This window comes from Candida tropicalis, assembly GCF_000006335.3.
Source record: "Candida tropicalis MYA-3404 genomic scaffold supercont3.6, whole genome shotgun sequence".
Taxonomy (NCBI): Eukaryota; Fungi; Ascomycota; class Pichiomycetes; order Serinales; family Debaryomycetaceae; genus Candida; species Candida tropicalis.
The window spans coordinates 64,528-79,344 of NW_003020058.1; the positions used below are offsets into that span (position 1 = coordinate 64,528).

A 14,817-nucleotide genomic window follows, 5' to 3' on the forward strand; every position below is an offset into this window, starting at 1 on the left:
ACTTGAAGGTTCCGTTCAACACCTCAATCACAGTTGTTGATGTGAGCAAGCAGAGTAAAGAAGGTATCATCCAGGATTTTGGAAACACCTTGCATTTGGGTGGCCAGTTTGAAGTTAAGGAACAAATGTTGAGGCAACACAGGCAAGTTGTCGATCTCTTCGTCAGACAATGCATGAAACTCGTTTGCGGTCATCACCATTGACACAACGTCCTCACTGCAGTGGTACAAGTTGTGTGGCAAGATACCAGCACGGTGACACAACTTGACAGAAACAGCAGTTTCCTCTCTTCGTGGATCATAGATACCAATCAACCCTTGGAAAATCAAGTGTGACTCAATTTGCTCATGGTTAGTCATTTAATCGAAAAATAGTTTATGCCTAGGTGAACGTTGGATTTTACAACGCAGAGAATTAACTTTTTGGATAGTTTTTATGCAAATATTTAAGAAATATTCAATTTGTATGTTCACATTGATATTAGTAGTTGTTTACAGGAGATTCGTTTCATAGTTTAAGTACTATGATATTTCATTGTATATATATTTGATGTGTAATTTCTCGTGATCATTTTAAATTTTTGACTATATTTGGCAACAAGTTCCTTCAGAATGACTTTTTTTTTTCATTGGGATGATGAGTACAACATTTATTGGGGACGCAAGGCGAGACTCGATCCGTCAAACAATTCTTCACAATGACAACAAGAAAAGAAAAGAAATTGAAAAAGGCAAAAATTTAGGAATTTGCATTTAGCAGAATATGGGAATTTTTTTTCCTTCTTTCTTTCTTTTTGTCCCAGTTGTCCCTCTGCCTCACATACTCTTTCTCTCTCCTTAAATAAAAATTACAAATTAGTAAACCATACAAAAAAAAAAAAAAAGAAAATAAAGAATAGAACCAAATACATTCACTACTGAAATTTTCAACAGAAAGTCTCCTTTTTCCCGTTTTGATTTTACAAGGTTACATTCAATTTCTTGTTATTTTTTTTATTAAATGATATGGCTGTACAAGTACGGCCAGTACATGACTCGTCAATGTTGTCACAGCAACTGCCAGAACAAATAAGAAAAGCATCCCTTATTGAATTGACGACTATGAAAGAAAAGAATAACAATAATAGTATCAATAGTGTCGACACAGATCAAAATAAAAGCTTTTCTAGTATACTTTCCTTTAATGAACAAGCAAAGGAAAAGCACATGCACCTGGAGTCGGAAATCAATGGGAAAGGAAAACAACAGCAACAAGAACTAGAACATGAGCATGATGACTATGAAGTGGAGGAGGAGGGTGACGAAGCACAAAGAATTGAGTTTGGAAGTGTACCAGGGGCAAATCATCTCACAGATCAAAATGGGATACATTCCTCAACAGATGCCGAAGCCGTCCAAGAATATTTTCCTTCCAATTTTCCACATCTTTTAAATCATAAGCTACGATCAAGTGGTAATTCTAAATCAACCGAAAGTCTACAACTGAGATCAAATCAAGTTCCTGGTAGTATCACGCCTCCACATCATCAGATGGGACATTTGACAGAATCACATTCCCAATCTCCTTTAGATCATTATTCTATAAATAACAACATCAGACTACCTAAAATACAGGGTCCCAAGAAATCATTAGTGAACAATGCATCTGGAACTAATTTGAATGTTTACCTACGAGGAAATCGAAGACATTCATTAACATCCGCCCCAATCACCGAGTTATTAACCAGTCCCAAATTGAAGAAAGCGACTACCAGTGGTCTATTAGATTCGAGATATGGTAATAAGTCAAACAATAAAAATGGACATATTCCTAATACTGCATCGCCGTTGGCAGAAAAGAAGAATAGATTGGTTGATCAGTTTTATAATTCAAGTCGAGTAACATCACCAAATAGTCGAGCAGATTTACCCAGTTTATTAAAAGATCACCATCAATTGTCTAAATCACCGAGTATGCAGCAGATATCGGCACCATTGACAACTCCAGTTGTTGAAAGAAGGGTGTTGAATTGGAAGGAAGAGAGCTTGGAACCAAAGGAAACAATGGATCTACATACATTCAATAATGGTTCTTTTCTACTCAGTGACGAAGTTGTTGATCATATGTTGAACAATGGCGGGTTTGGATTTAATTATGATCACAACCAAATAATTGAAGATGACGAGTTGTTAAATTATTTATTGAATATTGATAATATTATAGATCATAGGACTGATGGAAGCACGAATTCAACTAAGGCATTTGATCAATTGAGTCAAATCATGGCTAATATTTCCGACAAATCGTTGACCAGAGCAAGAACAGTATTGATGCCAAACAAACGGAATGCACCAGATGCTTTGAAAGAATTGGACCGGATTGATCTTTATTTACAAAATTTACAGACCACAACACAAGAGATGTGTGAAACTTTGAGTTCAAATCTTGACCGTGTCACTGACGCATATAAGAATGAAATTCACGAGAATGTAATTAGATTAAACCAAGTTTCTGATGAGTTGAAGATGTTGGAGAACAAATCTGATATGTTCAAAGAGAAGATTAAAGAGCAGAAATCAAGCAAAATGAATGATATGATGGAGAATTTAGACATGTTGGATGATATTAATAACAAATTACAAAAGTTCTCTGACGTTAAAAAACAAAGATTTGTTATTCGAATCAATGTTATTTGTGGACTTTTTATATTAGTTATTAGCATTTACTATGCATACTTTGGAAAGCAAAAATGATAATAAAGGGTGAAGTAGATGTATAAAGACATTAATTCTATTTTAATTTTATTATTATTATTATTTACATTCGTTTGAAGCATAATAAATAATATTAAAGATATATGTTGATTCTAATCGATGCAAAACGATATCTGGTTTTAAATTTAGATGTTTTAATGACCATAAGTTATAATTTTTTTTCTCTGTTGACGGTTGTAATATCTAGTGCTTACCGATATTCACATTATTGTTTGAATATTGTATTAGAAATTGACAAACAAATGTGAAACGTTTTTCTTGAGTAACAACCATGTACTTTAAATCGGGGTAGTCAGATATAATGCCGATTTTGCAAGGTAAAGATTATAATATTAACACTTACATAGTTTTGTTAACTTGTATAGACAATAGGGGGGAAACATGGGAGATGAAAGAAAAATTTAATTGTATTTCCGAAATATATGCTCAATTTCCATAAAGTCAAATCTAAAAATTCGACAGGAGAGAGAATAAATTAGATGTCAAGTCAGCCACATATACGACAATGCATGAAGGAAATTATATCTATCGATCATTATTCTTGCACAGGAATTATTTGATATTGGATCAATCAGAATCTCCTATTTGATTGACAGTACGTATATGGCCATTGATTTACTACCCGATAAAAATTACTGTCATAGTGAAAAATGACAGATGAGATAGAAGGTGGATTAAACAACGTGTATCTTATGATGAACAACGGGATTGAATTTCCGCTGCCACTAGGATGAGCGGAGTTCTTTAACAATTTAGAACGGACTTACACAGATACACACTCCATAAAGAATTTTTCAAAGCCCTATTGTTCAAATTTTGGTTTATTTTTGCAAGTCTACTAAAAAGAATGAAACCATAAAAAAAAAATAGAACAAACAATTGTTCGATTGAGTCTGATACATTGATTATAATAGAAGACAATATTTATGGAGATTTCCTTGAAAGGTATCATTTGTTGGGTTTAGGCTCATTTTATTCTGAACTCAACATAGTAGTCCTTTGTGTTGATATTTTTGCCTTTTCCTCTTCTCGGAATATATTTTCCAGAACGCAAATTTTATCCTTCGGTGCACACAAATAAAACTATCTCCTCAAAAATTTAAAAAAGAAATTTTATGATTGACTTTTTGTTTTTTTTTTATCATTCGACCGTTTGATCGTACATACACGACTCGGATAATATTGGTTCAATGAAGTGGAAGATCAAAAGATGTTGAATTTTTGTAACTATCATGAGTTTTGTGCACACAGTTACCATCTACTATAACAAACTAAAGAGTTTAAATTTCTTTTTCCTTGGTGATAATTTTGTACCGAAATTAGTACTTTGTGATGGTGGAGAATACATAATTTTAGTTAATTATCTCTTTGTTCTTATTCTCGCTATTGTTATCTCATGAATTGTTGAAGGAAAACACACAGTGATATCCGATATCATGTCATTCAATCGCATTATTAAGTAACTTCGTGGGGGTGGGGAGGGGATGAGAGATAGACAGAGACATAGAGAGAGAAGCCAATGATTAATATCAATTAAAAAGTTAAATGAAAATAAACGACAAGCAAATACTAAGACTTTGTAGTATAGTAGAATCTAGTTTTGTTATATCGGATTACTATTCAATGTAACCTTAAAGTTTGTATCTGTTGACCGATTAGTTTTGTCACACTCTATCTGTATGAATTACTGTTGAAGAGGAGGAGTGAATCTCAGAGTGAGATCGCTCGGATAGAATGTATTATCAGGCGAAAGTTATTCAACTAGGAAGATAAGGGACTACGAGCTGAGTAACCAACACACGTCTGCACCGTGTCCAAAAAATATAAGAACTTAAAACTCACCAAATAAAAATCAAATTCAAAAAGCAATTTGTAAAACACTGATAGTAATTTAAAATGGGTAATAGCTTATTAATGAGCCGGTTGGTAATTCATAAACCCAGCAACAAATCAGCAAGAAGGCTCAAGTTAGGTTGAACTACTTGACTCACCAACAGACACAGACACAGACTGAGGTAGCACAGAGAAGAATGCGGGAATAAACCCACTTTAAAATTTAACGAATGTGCAATACCCCCAAATGTGCGTTGAGTAAAGAAGTAATACAAAGGTAAAAATGTGTGGTGATAGATAAAAGACGAGTCTTGGTAATGATGCTGTTGTTGTTGTTGTTGATATGCTTGTCTATTTGATATTGACTACGGCATTGCCTATTGTATGTACTGAATTGAATGGGCACAAGATATAGCAAACCAATCTGTAACAGTGGAAGCCCAATCAATGAAGAGTTCTATGGGTGTGTGAGTGTATACTACTGGATATTAAGTCACACAAAGTTAGCAAGAAAATTTTTCTCTTTTCCATTTCCCGTTGCACACACACCAAAGTTGAAAAAGAAAAAGAAAAAAGAAAGGAAAAAAAAAAGAAAGCAAATTTAAAATAAAATAAAATAAAATAAAATAAAACCAAAAAAAAAAAAAATGAAGATAAAATTTACAGAATAAAATAAAACGTTTTTTTTTTCTTCTTCTTCTTCTTCTTCTCTTTCTCTTTCTCTTTCTCTTCCTTTTCAATAAATCTTTCTCCATTGGTATTAATAACCATTGTCATCCACCAATATCTTCCTTCCTCCTCATTTTTCTCATTAGAAATTTTGTTAAAATCAAATTTTGAAACAGAAAATACTTCACAACCAACGTTTTCAATTTCTTTTTTTCTCTTATTTTTTTTTTCTTGTGAGTTATATACTATCTATCTATCATTTCAAGAAAACCTACAAACCAACCTATTTTTCAACAATTATTGAGTTTGTCTACTGTTTTGCTTATTTTGCTGTTCTTGTTGGAAAATTATGGCTGAAATATTATCATTGAAAGGCGTCGAGGTACCTTGTCTGACAAACAAACATTTTCAATTTTCATCATTTGCCCAATTAATATCTCATTTATTTAAAAAGAGTAATAAAGAAACTGATTCAAATATTCCCATTGTTATTTTACTACCACATAACCCACCAAGTACCACAAATAGTGAACTAGAGAAGTTGTCATTTTCGGAAAAGACATTATTGTTGACTTATTTCTTCAATCATTTAAATTTGGTGATACTTGATGAAAGCTTTGACAAGGATGAGACAGATGCAACTATAGCAAAAGCATCGCGATTATTGAAAAATAGAATTTCCAGAGTTGGTAATTGGACTGGTACTACTCATTTCAATTGTGAAGCTGGTGATTGTTTATATGATAGCCAATCGAAAATAGCTGGCGTGATTCCAACCATGAGCTATGTTCTCAATGTGAATGCATCAAGATCTGCTCAAACGACCGACCAATTGATCCATTTCAAAGATTTATTATTGAAGGAGATCAATTTTTTTGACTTGCTTGACAATTCTTCACCAAAGAGATTATCAGAATTGTGTTTTGCCGTTGGTCACTGGAGTTTTCCTGCTCACGAGTTGAGTAATGATGATTTGGTTTATTGTGTTTATTTGATGATAGCCTACGCCATACAGCATGTCAAAGTTGCTGACCAAAAGGACGACTCCTTGCATTTACTTTCTGCCAACGAATTATTGGGATTTGTATTTACAGTGAGAGATACTTATAGAAACGGGAATCCATTCCACAATTTCCGTCATGCAGTGGATGTTTTACAAGCATGTTTCCATTTTGTTATCAGATTGGGAAGCTTGCCTAGATTCCAACAGTTTATATCCGACCCAGAATCAGAGTACAAGCCTCAACATAACGAGACCACTGAGTTAATTGCTTTAAAAGAAAGTCCGAAGGAGAATATATCACATCTTAATCCAATCCAAACTTTGGGATTATTGATTGCAGCATTGGGTCATGATGTTGGCCATCCAGGTACTACTAATGATTTTATGATCAAATTCAATGCACCAACCGCATTGCTCTTCAATGATAGATCAGTATTGGAGTCATACCATTCTTCTGTATTTATAAACAAAGTTTTAGCTGTTTGTTGGCCAAGTTTACTTTCCGCCAAAATTGATGACAAGACAGAATTGACTGTTAGAAGTTTGATAATTTCTTCTATTCTTGCCACAGATATGGGTGAACATAACGAGTATGTCAATCGATTAAAGTCATTCAAGACTAATAATGAAATCTTGAATCATGATAATACCGTCAAGTTGATTTCTGCATTGTTGATTAAATGTGCTGATATTTCCAATGTTACGAGACCTTTAAGAGTTTCTTCACAATGGGCTATGGTGTTATCCCGTGAGTTTGCTGAAGTTGAGACTCTCAAGAATCTAATCAATCACGAGGATGATGCTTCTTCTATAATCGATCTTACAAAGGACTTGACATATGATCATGTTCCAGATAATTTACAGGAGATTTTGACTTTACAACCAAATCTACAAAATGGTCAAATATTCTTTATCAACTTGTTTGCTGAAAACTTGTTCAATAACATTGCTGAATTATTACCACAATTACAATATACATGTGATATAATTCTGCATAATAAGAATTTTTGGTTGGAAAGAGCCAAGTCTTGATTAAGACACAATCTTACACCCTTCCCACACACACATTATCCATAGCATCTTAACATATATATCCACACAGAGAGATACTAAACTTATCCATATACATTATTAGCATTGATACATTTGTTTTTATTATTATTATTATTATTTAATTTTATATTATTATTCATGGTATTATTTCAGGGAATCTACTTTGGTTTTGATATGTTATCATTATTGTACAATTTATTAGTTTGATCATTTTAATTTAAATGCAATTTATAGAGTCGGTTTTTAATAGCGTTTTGAATTTTTTTTTTTCTTTTCATTAATATATACATTACGAATATTAAACCCAGAGTTATGAGTTCACGGCTTAGTCAATGGTAGATAAATTTCTACATTTGATTTCTTTTTGCAGTTTTTTTTTTGGGGGGATGGAAATATGCCCATGAACATCTCATCATTTTGCAATAAGATTCTATCGTTCAGTATTTTTTTTCCCCATCCACGTTGATGGGTTGTGGTCGTGGCAGTGCAAGACAATTTACGTCCAACAAAGTTTTTTTTTTTTCGTTCTTGCATTCTTTAGTTCACTCCGTTTTTTGCCACGATCGGATATTTCATTCCTGCGGGTGCTTTACACTCGTTGTCGTTGAATTATAATTTTTTTTTCTCTCTCTCTCTCTCTCTCTCTCTCTCTCTCTCTCTCTCTCTCTCTCTCTCCGTCTCCTTCTCCTTCATCTCTGCCGTTCACCTTCGCCCATCAAAATGAGGAAAAACAACACATCTCTCTCTCTCACTCACATCTCACACATCTCACACTCCTTCTGTCGTTTTTTTTTTCTCTCCCGAACATCGAAAAATCTCAGTAAGAAAGAAAGAAAAAAAAATCAAATTTCTCTTTTCCTCATCTTTCCCAATTTCCCTTTCTTGTTGTTCATTCTAGTAAAACACAAGTTCCATTTCATATTTTCATATTTAACTTTGTTAATACATACTTCTATGCACTGTTAATTGAATTAAAAGAAGAAAACAGAAACAGAAGTCTACAAAATTGAAGAAAGAAAAAAAAGGGAAGCATTGATATTTTTTTTTTATATATTTTATTATAATCACATTTTTTTTTCTTTTCCTTCTTTTTTTCTCCCAATATTGCAGGAAGAAGAGACATACACCTTGAAGCATCATCGTACTTTTAGCAACATGGATCAACAACAAAAACAACCTCAAGGTTCGATTGATAAATCACCATCTGGAGATTACCCTCAAAGACCCATTGTATTATCCCCTCCACCATTGGATTCAACTTCATTCAACGCTGTTGATGCCTTACCAACCGGTCACGCCAATAGACAACAAAGTGTTGGCTATAACTTACAACACGAATTTGAAACTTTGACTGCTAACTTGGATTTAGACTTGACTAGTCCATCAAGAAGTATTACTCAAAGTGCTCCACCTCCTCAACAATCTGTTGATGCTCAACTACAACAAGAACCTAAGCAACTGTTATCTAGTGGCAGCAGTGCTCAATCAAGCAAACCTGCATTGGTTGCACCTTCAGCTTCAAGATATGAACCTCGTTTACGTTCAGAGTTGTTGGGTAAGACTGCTAGCTCATTACTTGGTGAAACTAGTGCTGGCGGATTATCACCAGCACAACAATTTACTTCCCTTAATCCGCAACTCGACAGTTTATTGAACAAAAGTAGCTCAAATTTGGTTGGTTCCCCTTCCGCTGGTAACTCATTTTTATCGGGTCATTTAGCTGGTATTCCAAATAGACCTCAATCTGTGAATGATTTCAGTAGTATTTTCAAACGTCACGAACAACAGCAACAACAACACCAACAGTTTTTCTCTGCCCCACAAACTTCCAATCAATCAAACTTTTATCTGGATTTAATTGTATTTTGCAACTGGATTGAAAATTTAAGCCCTCAAGATAATATTACCATGATTGATTATTTATGTGCCAATTTGCCACTTGATATCTTGTTGACATTCCAATCCAAATTGGATCTTCACTTGCAAGGTGGAGCTGGTGCTGGAACTGGTGTTGGAGCTGGAGCTGGAGCTGGAGCTGGAGCTGGAGCTGGTATTGGTGTAGGAGGTTCTCATTATCAACAAAACCAGCAAACTCATCTACTACCACAATTTTCAATGTCTCCATATAATCAATACAACCAGGATCTTTACTCTGAAATGGATCAATTGAATATCAATGATGACAGATCTAAACCAAAACAACCTTCGGCATTAAGAACCTCTCAATATGCAAACCTTGTGGATAAACCATTGAGACCAAAATCTGCTGATCCATTTGTCAACAACGCCAAGTATGCGTCATCTCCATCACAACAACAACATATGCATCAAGGCCCAATTGATAGAGCAAAATCACCAACCTCTCATTTGTATGAGAAAACCAATTTCTTGCAATTGGCAGCAGCAAACTCAAATTCCTCAACTCCTCCAGTCAACGGCAATGGAATGACCAGTTACTACAACCAATATATGTCTACTCCATTAGGTCAATCCAATTCTCCAGGTAACACTAATCAAGGAAAGGATATTATGGATTTAAAGTTGGGTGCATTAGCTACAATCAATTCAAGAGTTGCGTTAGATTCTAATAGAAAGCATCCACATGCTTCAAATTGGAATCAAAACCAACTGGGTCAACAACAATCTCAACAACATAATGTTTCACGAAGTCACGCGATGAATTATGAAGACAGTATTAATAGAACTTTGAATTCGTCATCTGTTCCTGCAAATATGCACAAGACAACTTATAATAGTAACAGTAACAACAACAGCAATGTCAACAACAACAGCAACACCACCAACAGCAACAATAATAACCAATCGAAATCTCATAAGAAGAAAGGACATTCTCCTACATCAGCTACTCAAATGCAACACAACAATAGTTCAACCGTGAGTACTAATACTTCCTCGGGTACATCATCAATGCCGATTGAGGTGTCAAGTTTAGAATTGTTGAACAATATTCCTGCCTGGTTGAAGTTATTAAGATTACATAAATATACCGAATTCTTGAAAGATATTCCATGGAGAGACTTAATTGAATTGGATAATGATCAATTGGAAGCCAAAGGTGTTGCTGCATTAGGTGCTAGACGTAAGTTGTTGAAAGCTTTTGATGTTGTTAAAAACAATCCACCACAGTAAAGTAATTTTTTGTATTTGATATACTTGAAATAAAATAGAAACCATTATTTCAGAGATGGTAGAAAAAGATGTAACTATACCTTTGTATATAGTTTTGTATTAAGTGAGTAGTAATAATTAAAGAAAAAATTAAAATTGAATATAGACATAGACATCATGTATAATCGTTACAACAGAAAAGATATTAAGGTACACATGAAAACCACAGATAAATAATGCGGAATATTAAACAGTAATGAGAATAAAATTATGAAAAATGTCCCTGTAGATAATTTATGTATTTGAGTATATAATCAGAAAGTAGCAAACCCACCCAAACCAAACGAGAAGCAAACCTAAAATTGATTAATAAAAGCTTACCCAAAAATTAGAAAAAAAAAAACCAAAAAAATATATATATTTATATGGACCTTATCAATACGGCTGCGAGCAGAAGAAGGAAAAGCAAATAAGAATAATGATTTCTTCTCACATTATGATACAACAAGAATTTGTCTTTTTTGCTTGTTTATAAAACATTCTTGAAGAACTAGATAAAGCTTCAGATTTATCAACTAAAGCATCTAATTTCTCACCTCTTTGTAAAACACCTTCAATTGTTTTATGCAACACAACTTTAGTATCATCTAATTCTTGTTGTACTTTCATTATAGAATCAGCTTGACTTGGATCCTGATATTTTTTTAAATAAGTTTCCAATTGTGAATAATTTAAGTCGGGAGTAGTAGTTTCAATATTTTCCCATTCTTTTGCTGAATGTAAAGATAAATATTCTTCCAAAATTTTATTTATTAATGAATAAGCAGGACGTACAGGATAATCTTTATCAGTTATAATAACACCTGAAATTCCTTCTGAACGAGTATAAGTATGTCCAATATAATTTCCTTCTTCAACACTTTGTCTTTGACCTGCTGCTGTTCTTTGAGATACAGTCTCAGCAAAAAATGTCATGAATTGAGAAACCCCATTTCTTTCAAAAAAAGAAAACTGGGACAAGTCTCTAGCTGAAGTTAATTCTATAGATTTGTCGTTATTGGTGGTTAGAATACCGATATAATAGATCTTCATGATGATTATGATGAGTATGGGTGAGCTAGTTTGTTTCTCGAATGCTTTGTATTTAAAAGAAAAAGAAGAATAAAGGGCTAATGATAGATTGACCAACAAAGCAATTTTTTTTTTTCCTCTGTTGGAATTTTTTTTTTTGTTGTTTTTGAATTTCTGGTGATAAAAGAAACGAGACGAGATTTACTATGCAAAAGCAAACAAAAGGATCGAGAAAGAATTTTTTTTTTTTGTTTTCGGTAAATAGAATCAAATGATAATTTAATTCTTTGTCAAATTTATTAATTGGTTGAACCATAACAAACAGGGGATTATCATAGTAATAATTTTCTATAATCAGAAGTATAAGATAGATACCTGGGATCATATACTACTACAGAGAATACCATAGTCTTTTTTTTTTCTTCTTTTTACATCCACATGCTTAATTGATTATCAAGTACACTTTTTATTCATCCACACATAGCGTATTTTTCTGTCATATGTCTAAAAATCGTCTAAAAAACAATACATCTACAACAGATGCAGTGACGCCATCAGGACCAACAACAACAAAAACGGCATCATCATCATCTTCTTCTGGGACAAAGAACAATTCCGTACCTCCTGTACCCACACTTAAAGTTGTATTACTCGGAGATCTGGGAGTTGGTAAAACATGTTTAAGATCACAATTTGTACATCATGTGTTTACCAATGCATATAAAGCTACAATTGGTGGTGACTATCTAACTACAACTGTATTTCTACCGAATGATAACGAAAATCAACAACAACAACAACAACAACAAAATCAACCAGCATCTTCTAGTAGTGATGCTAATAGTAATACGAATTCTACAGTTAAAGAACCATTGATTAATAACACGAAAAAACCGAAAATTACTAAAGTTAATTTACAAATTTGGGATACTGCAGGTCAAGAACGATTCAATAGTATTTCACAAGCATTTTATCGAGGAACAGATGTGTGTGTGTTAGTTTACGATATCACCAATTATGAATCAGTTTTGAGTATAAGAGATTGGTTTAGTCGATTTATGGAACATTGTCATGTTGAATTTCCAGGTGTTGTCATAATAGGAAATAAAGCTGATAAAGTTAATGATAGATGTGTTGATTTAGACGAGATCAAAGAAATAGTTACATCGAATACAACCATTGCTAACGTTGGTGATTATATTGAAGATTGGGAAAATTGTTTGCGTGAAGTGACAGCAAAGAAATTAGAAGTTGTCGAAGATTTATTTAAAGTGGTTGCAAAAGTTGGGGTAGATTTATTATATGGTGAAGAAGAAGAAGAAGGAAGTGAATTGAAAAGAAGAAGACTACAGCAATTTGATAATATAGATTTACGAGAGACTCATCGTCGATTGAATGATACAGACACAGGAAGTTCTTCTCGTTGTGCATGTTAGAGAGAAAGGGGGGGGGGAGATGATTGTTTTAAAATACTCGTGGTTGGAATTTATTTTAAATAATACTAGAATTATTTGTATAGAATAATAATTCAAAAGAAATACATAAACACAATATTACAATAATAATGATAATCAAATATATTTACAAAAATAGTGAAAAAGCTATATATCCTTTCTTTTTTTTTTTGATTTATTTACTTATTTACTCACACATTTACAGGCTTCTTTCTCTAATAATCAGATGTACTTTTTTTTTTACTAATTTCCAAAAACCACTCTAATTTTTAGATTTTGGTGTTTTAACTTTACCTTCTTCAATGCCTTGTTCAATTTCTTGGACAGCAGGATCAGCAGTTTCAAGAACAATATGTTCAGTGGCTTCAGTACTTTGCTCTTCATCGCCATCATCATACAATTCATCCTTATAATGTTCTGGATATCTCTTGAAACAAGATCTCATGTTTTCAAATTTCTTGATACAATCAATTCCCTTTGGTTCAGTTTCTGAAAAGACAAAACATGAGAATGCTTCTTTAAATTCTTCACCACATGGTCCATGTGCCATACCTCCCAAACAAGGACAATCCCAATTGATTTCACCGGTATCTGGATTAAAAGCAGCTTCTTGTTTGCCTTCACCTTGTTGTTCCCCAGATGGTTTATCATCTCCTTTTTGGGTTTCTTCAGGTTGGTCTTTCTTTCTTTCAGCATGTTCTTCTCTTTGTTTTGGTTTATCATCTACTTTAGTTCCCACTTTTTCAACAGCTTGTTTTTCATCGTTTTGAATAGTTTTAGCTTCATCTTCTTTTTGTAATTTAGATTGAGTGATTTCTAATCTTTCTTGAGCATCTTTAGCTATAGCATCACCTTCAGCAAAATCTTCTCTAATACGATCAGCAACAGATGCATTTTGAATTGAATTAGTGGATTGTGTGAAGTATCCGAATGCAAAAATGGTTGGAACTAAAACTCCAACAAGATATTTGGTATTGACATTGCTGTTAGCAGATGATCTGGTAGAATATTGTCTAGCAATTCTAGAACTAGTTTGACGAATAATTGGTGATGATTTAGTAATGAATCTATACATGATGAACTAGGAAAATATTGAAAAAATATATATATGTCGATATACCCCAAGTAATTTAAACAACGAAAAAATAAAAAAGAAAATCAAAAAAAAAAAATGCAAAAAAGATTATTGGAGAATTTATTGTATCTTTTTATAATGATTATGACTTATAAGTTGATTTTTCTAAACACAAATATCAGCTTCTTTATTGTTCTATAAGGATTGCTGCCAGTGGTAGTTGTGATTTATTTTTTTATAGTTGCTAAACTAAAACTTATGAATCCCGATGGCCAAAAAAATGTTTCAACGGAAACAGCAAAAAATGAAAAAAAAAAAAGATGAATTTGCTTAGTCAGATTGAAGAGAAAATAAGAGAGAGAAATCGCTCTAGAGCCGAGAGTCCGTAAAGATTAATGCGAAATCCCCGTCCTATACAATTACTGAATAAAAAAAAAATATATCCGTCTTACGTACAGGAATTTTTCAAATCATGTTCACGTTTTATTACGTTGTATTTTCATTCTTTAATTTCTAGAACCAACCATTGGTTGAAAGAGTGTGGGTTAAAATGAGTTATGAACAAATGTAAAATAAAGTCATTCCATTAATTGTAACTGAAAACCCTATATACACATCAAAGACTAATAAATATCAAACCTGTTCATCATCATAATAATACTAAATGTAATGTCATCCGCAAAAAAAAAATGAAAGAACCAATAAAACCCGAGCAAATAAAAAAAAATAAAAAAAATAAAAGATAAGGTTAAACATCAAATAAAATCAACCACCAGT

At 33.0% G+C, this 14,817-nt stretch overlaps 6 protein-coding genes across 6 annotated transcripts; 4 read left to right on the plus strand and 2 right to left on the minus strand. All coding sequences in view use genetic code 12, as the record gives it.

Moving 5' to 3' along the window:
* Positions 1-1,004: 1,004 nt before the first annotated feature.
* Positions 1,005-2,732, plus strand: CTRG_04316 (uncharacterized protein; the record flags this gene model as incomplete). The annotated part of the gene is made up of 1 exon (XM_002549973.1): positions 1,005-2,732. One exon carries the CDS (start codon positions 1,005-1,007, stop codon positions 2,730-2,732), a length of 1,728 nt encoding a protein of 575 aa, XP_002550019.1.
* Positions 2,733-5,604: 2,872 nt separating this feature from the next.
* On the plus strand, positions 5,605-7,290 carry PDE2 (3',5'-cyclic-nucleotide phosphodiesterase; the record flags this gene model as incomplete). Its single annotated transcript, XM_002549974.1, has 1 exon — positions 5,605-7,290. The coding sequence occupies one exon, from the start codon at positions 5,605-5,607 to the stop codon at positions 7,288-7,290; it is 1,686 nt and encodes a 561-aa protein (XP_002550020.1).
* Positions 7,291-8,466: 1,176 nt separating this feature from the next.
* Positions 8,467-10,461, plus strand: CTRG_04318 (uncharacterized protein; the record flags this gene model as incomplete). Its single annotated transcript, XM_002549975.1, has 1 exon — positions 8,467-10,461. The coding sequence occupies one exon, from the start codon at positions 8,467-8,469 to the stop codon at positions 10,459-10,461; it is 1,995 nt and encodes a 664-aa protein (XP_002550021.1).
* A 468-nt stretch (positions 10,462-10,929) lies between these two features.
* Positions 10,930-11,532, minus strand: YKT6 (palmitoyltransferase; the record flags this gene model as incomplete). Its single annotated transcript, XM_002549976.1, has 1 exon — positions 10,930-11,532. One exon carries the CDS (start codon positions 11,530-11,532, stop codon positions 10,930-10,932), a length of 603 nt encoding a protein of 200 aa, XP_002550022.1.
* Positions 11,533-12,011: 479 nt separating this feature from the next.
* On the plus strand, positions 12,012-12,947 carry YPT7 (Ypt7p; the record flags this gene model as incomplete). Its single annotated transcript, XM_002549977.1, has 1 exon — positions 12,012-12,947. The coding sequence occupies one exon, from the start codon at positions 12,012-12,014 to the stop codon at positions 12,945-12,947; it is 936 nt and encodes a 311-aa protein (XP_002550023.1).
* A 280-nt stretch (positions 12,948-13,227) lies between these two features.
* On the minus strand, positions 13,228-14,040 carry MIA40 (Mia40p; the record flags this gene model as incomplete). Its single annotated transcript, XM_002549978.1, has 1 exon — positions 13,228-14,040. The coding sequence occupies one exon, from the start codon at positions 14,038-14,040 to the stop codon at positions 13,228-13,230; it is 813 nt and encodes a 270-aa protein (XP_002550024.1).
* Between the last annotated feature and the right edge of the window lie 777 nt (positions 14,041-14,817).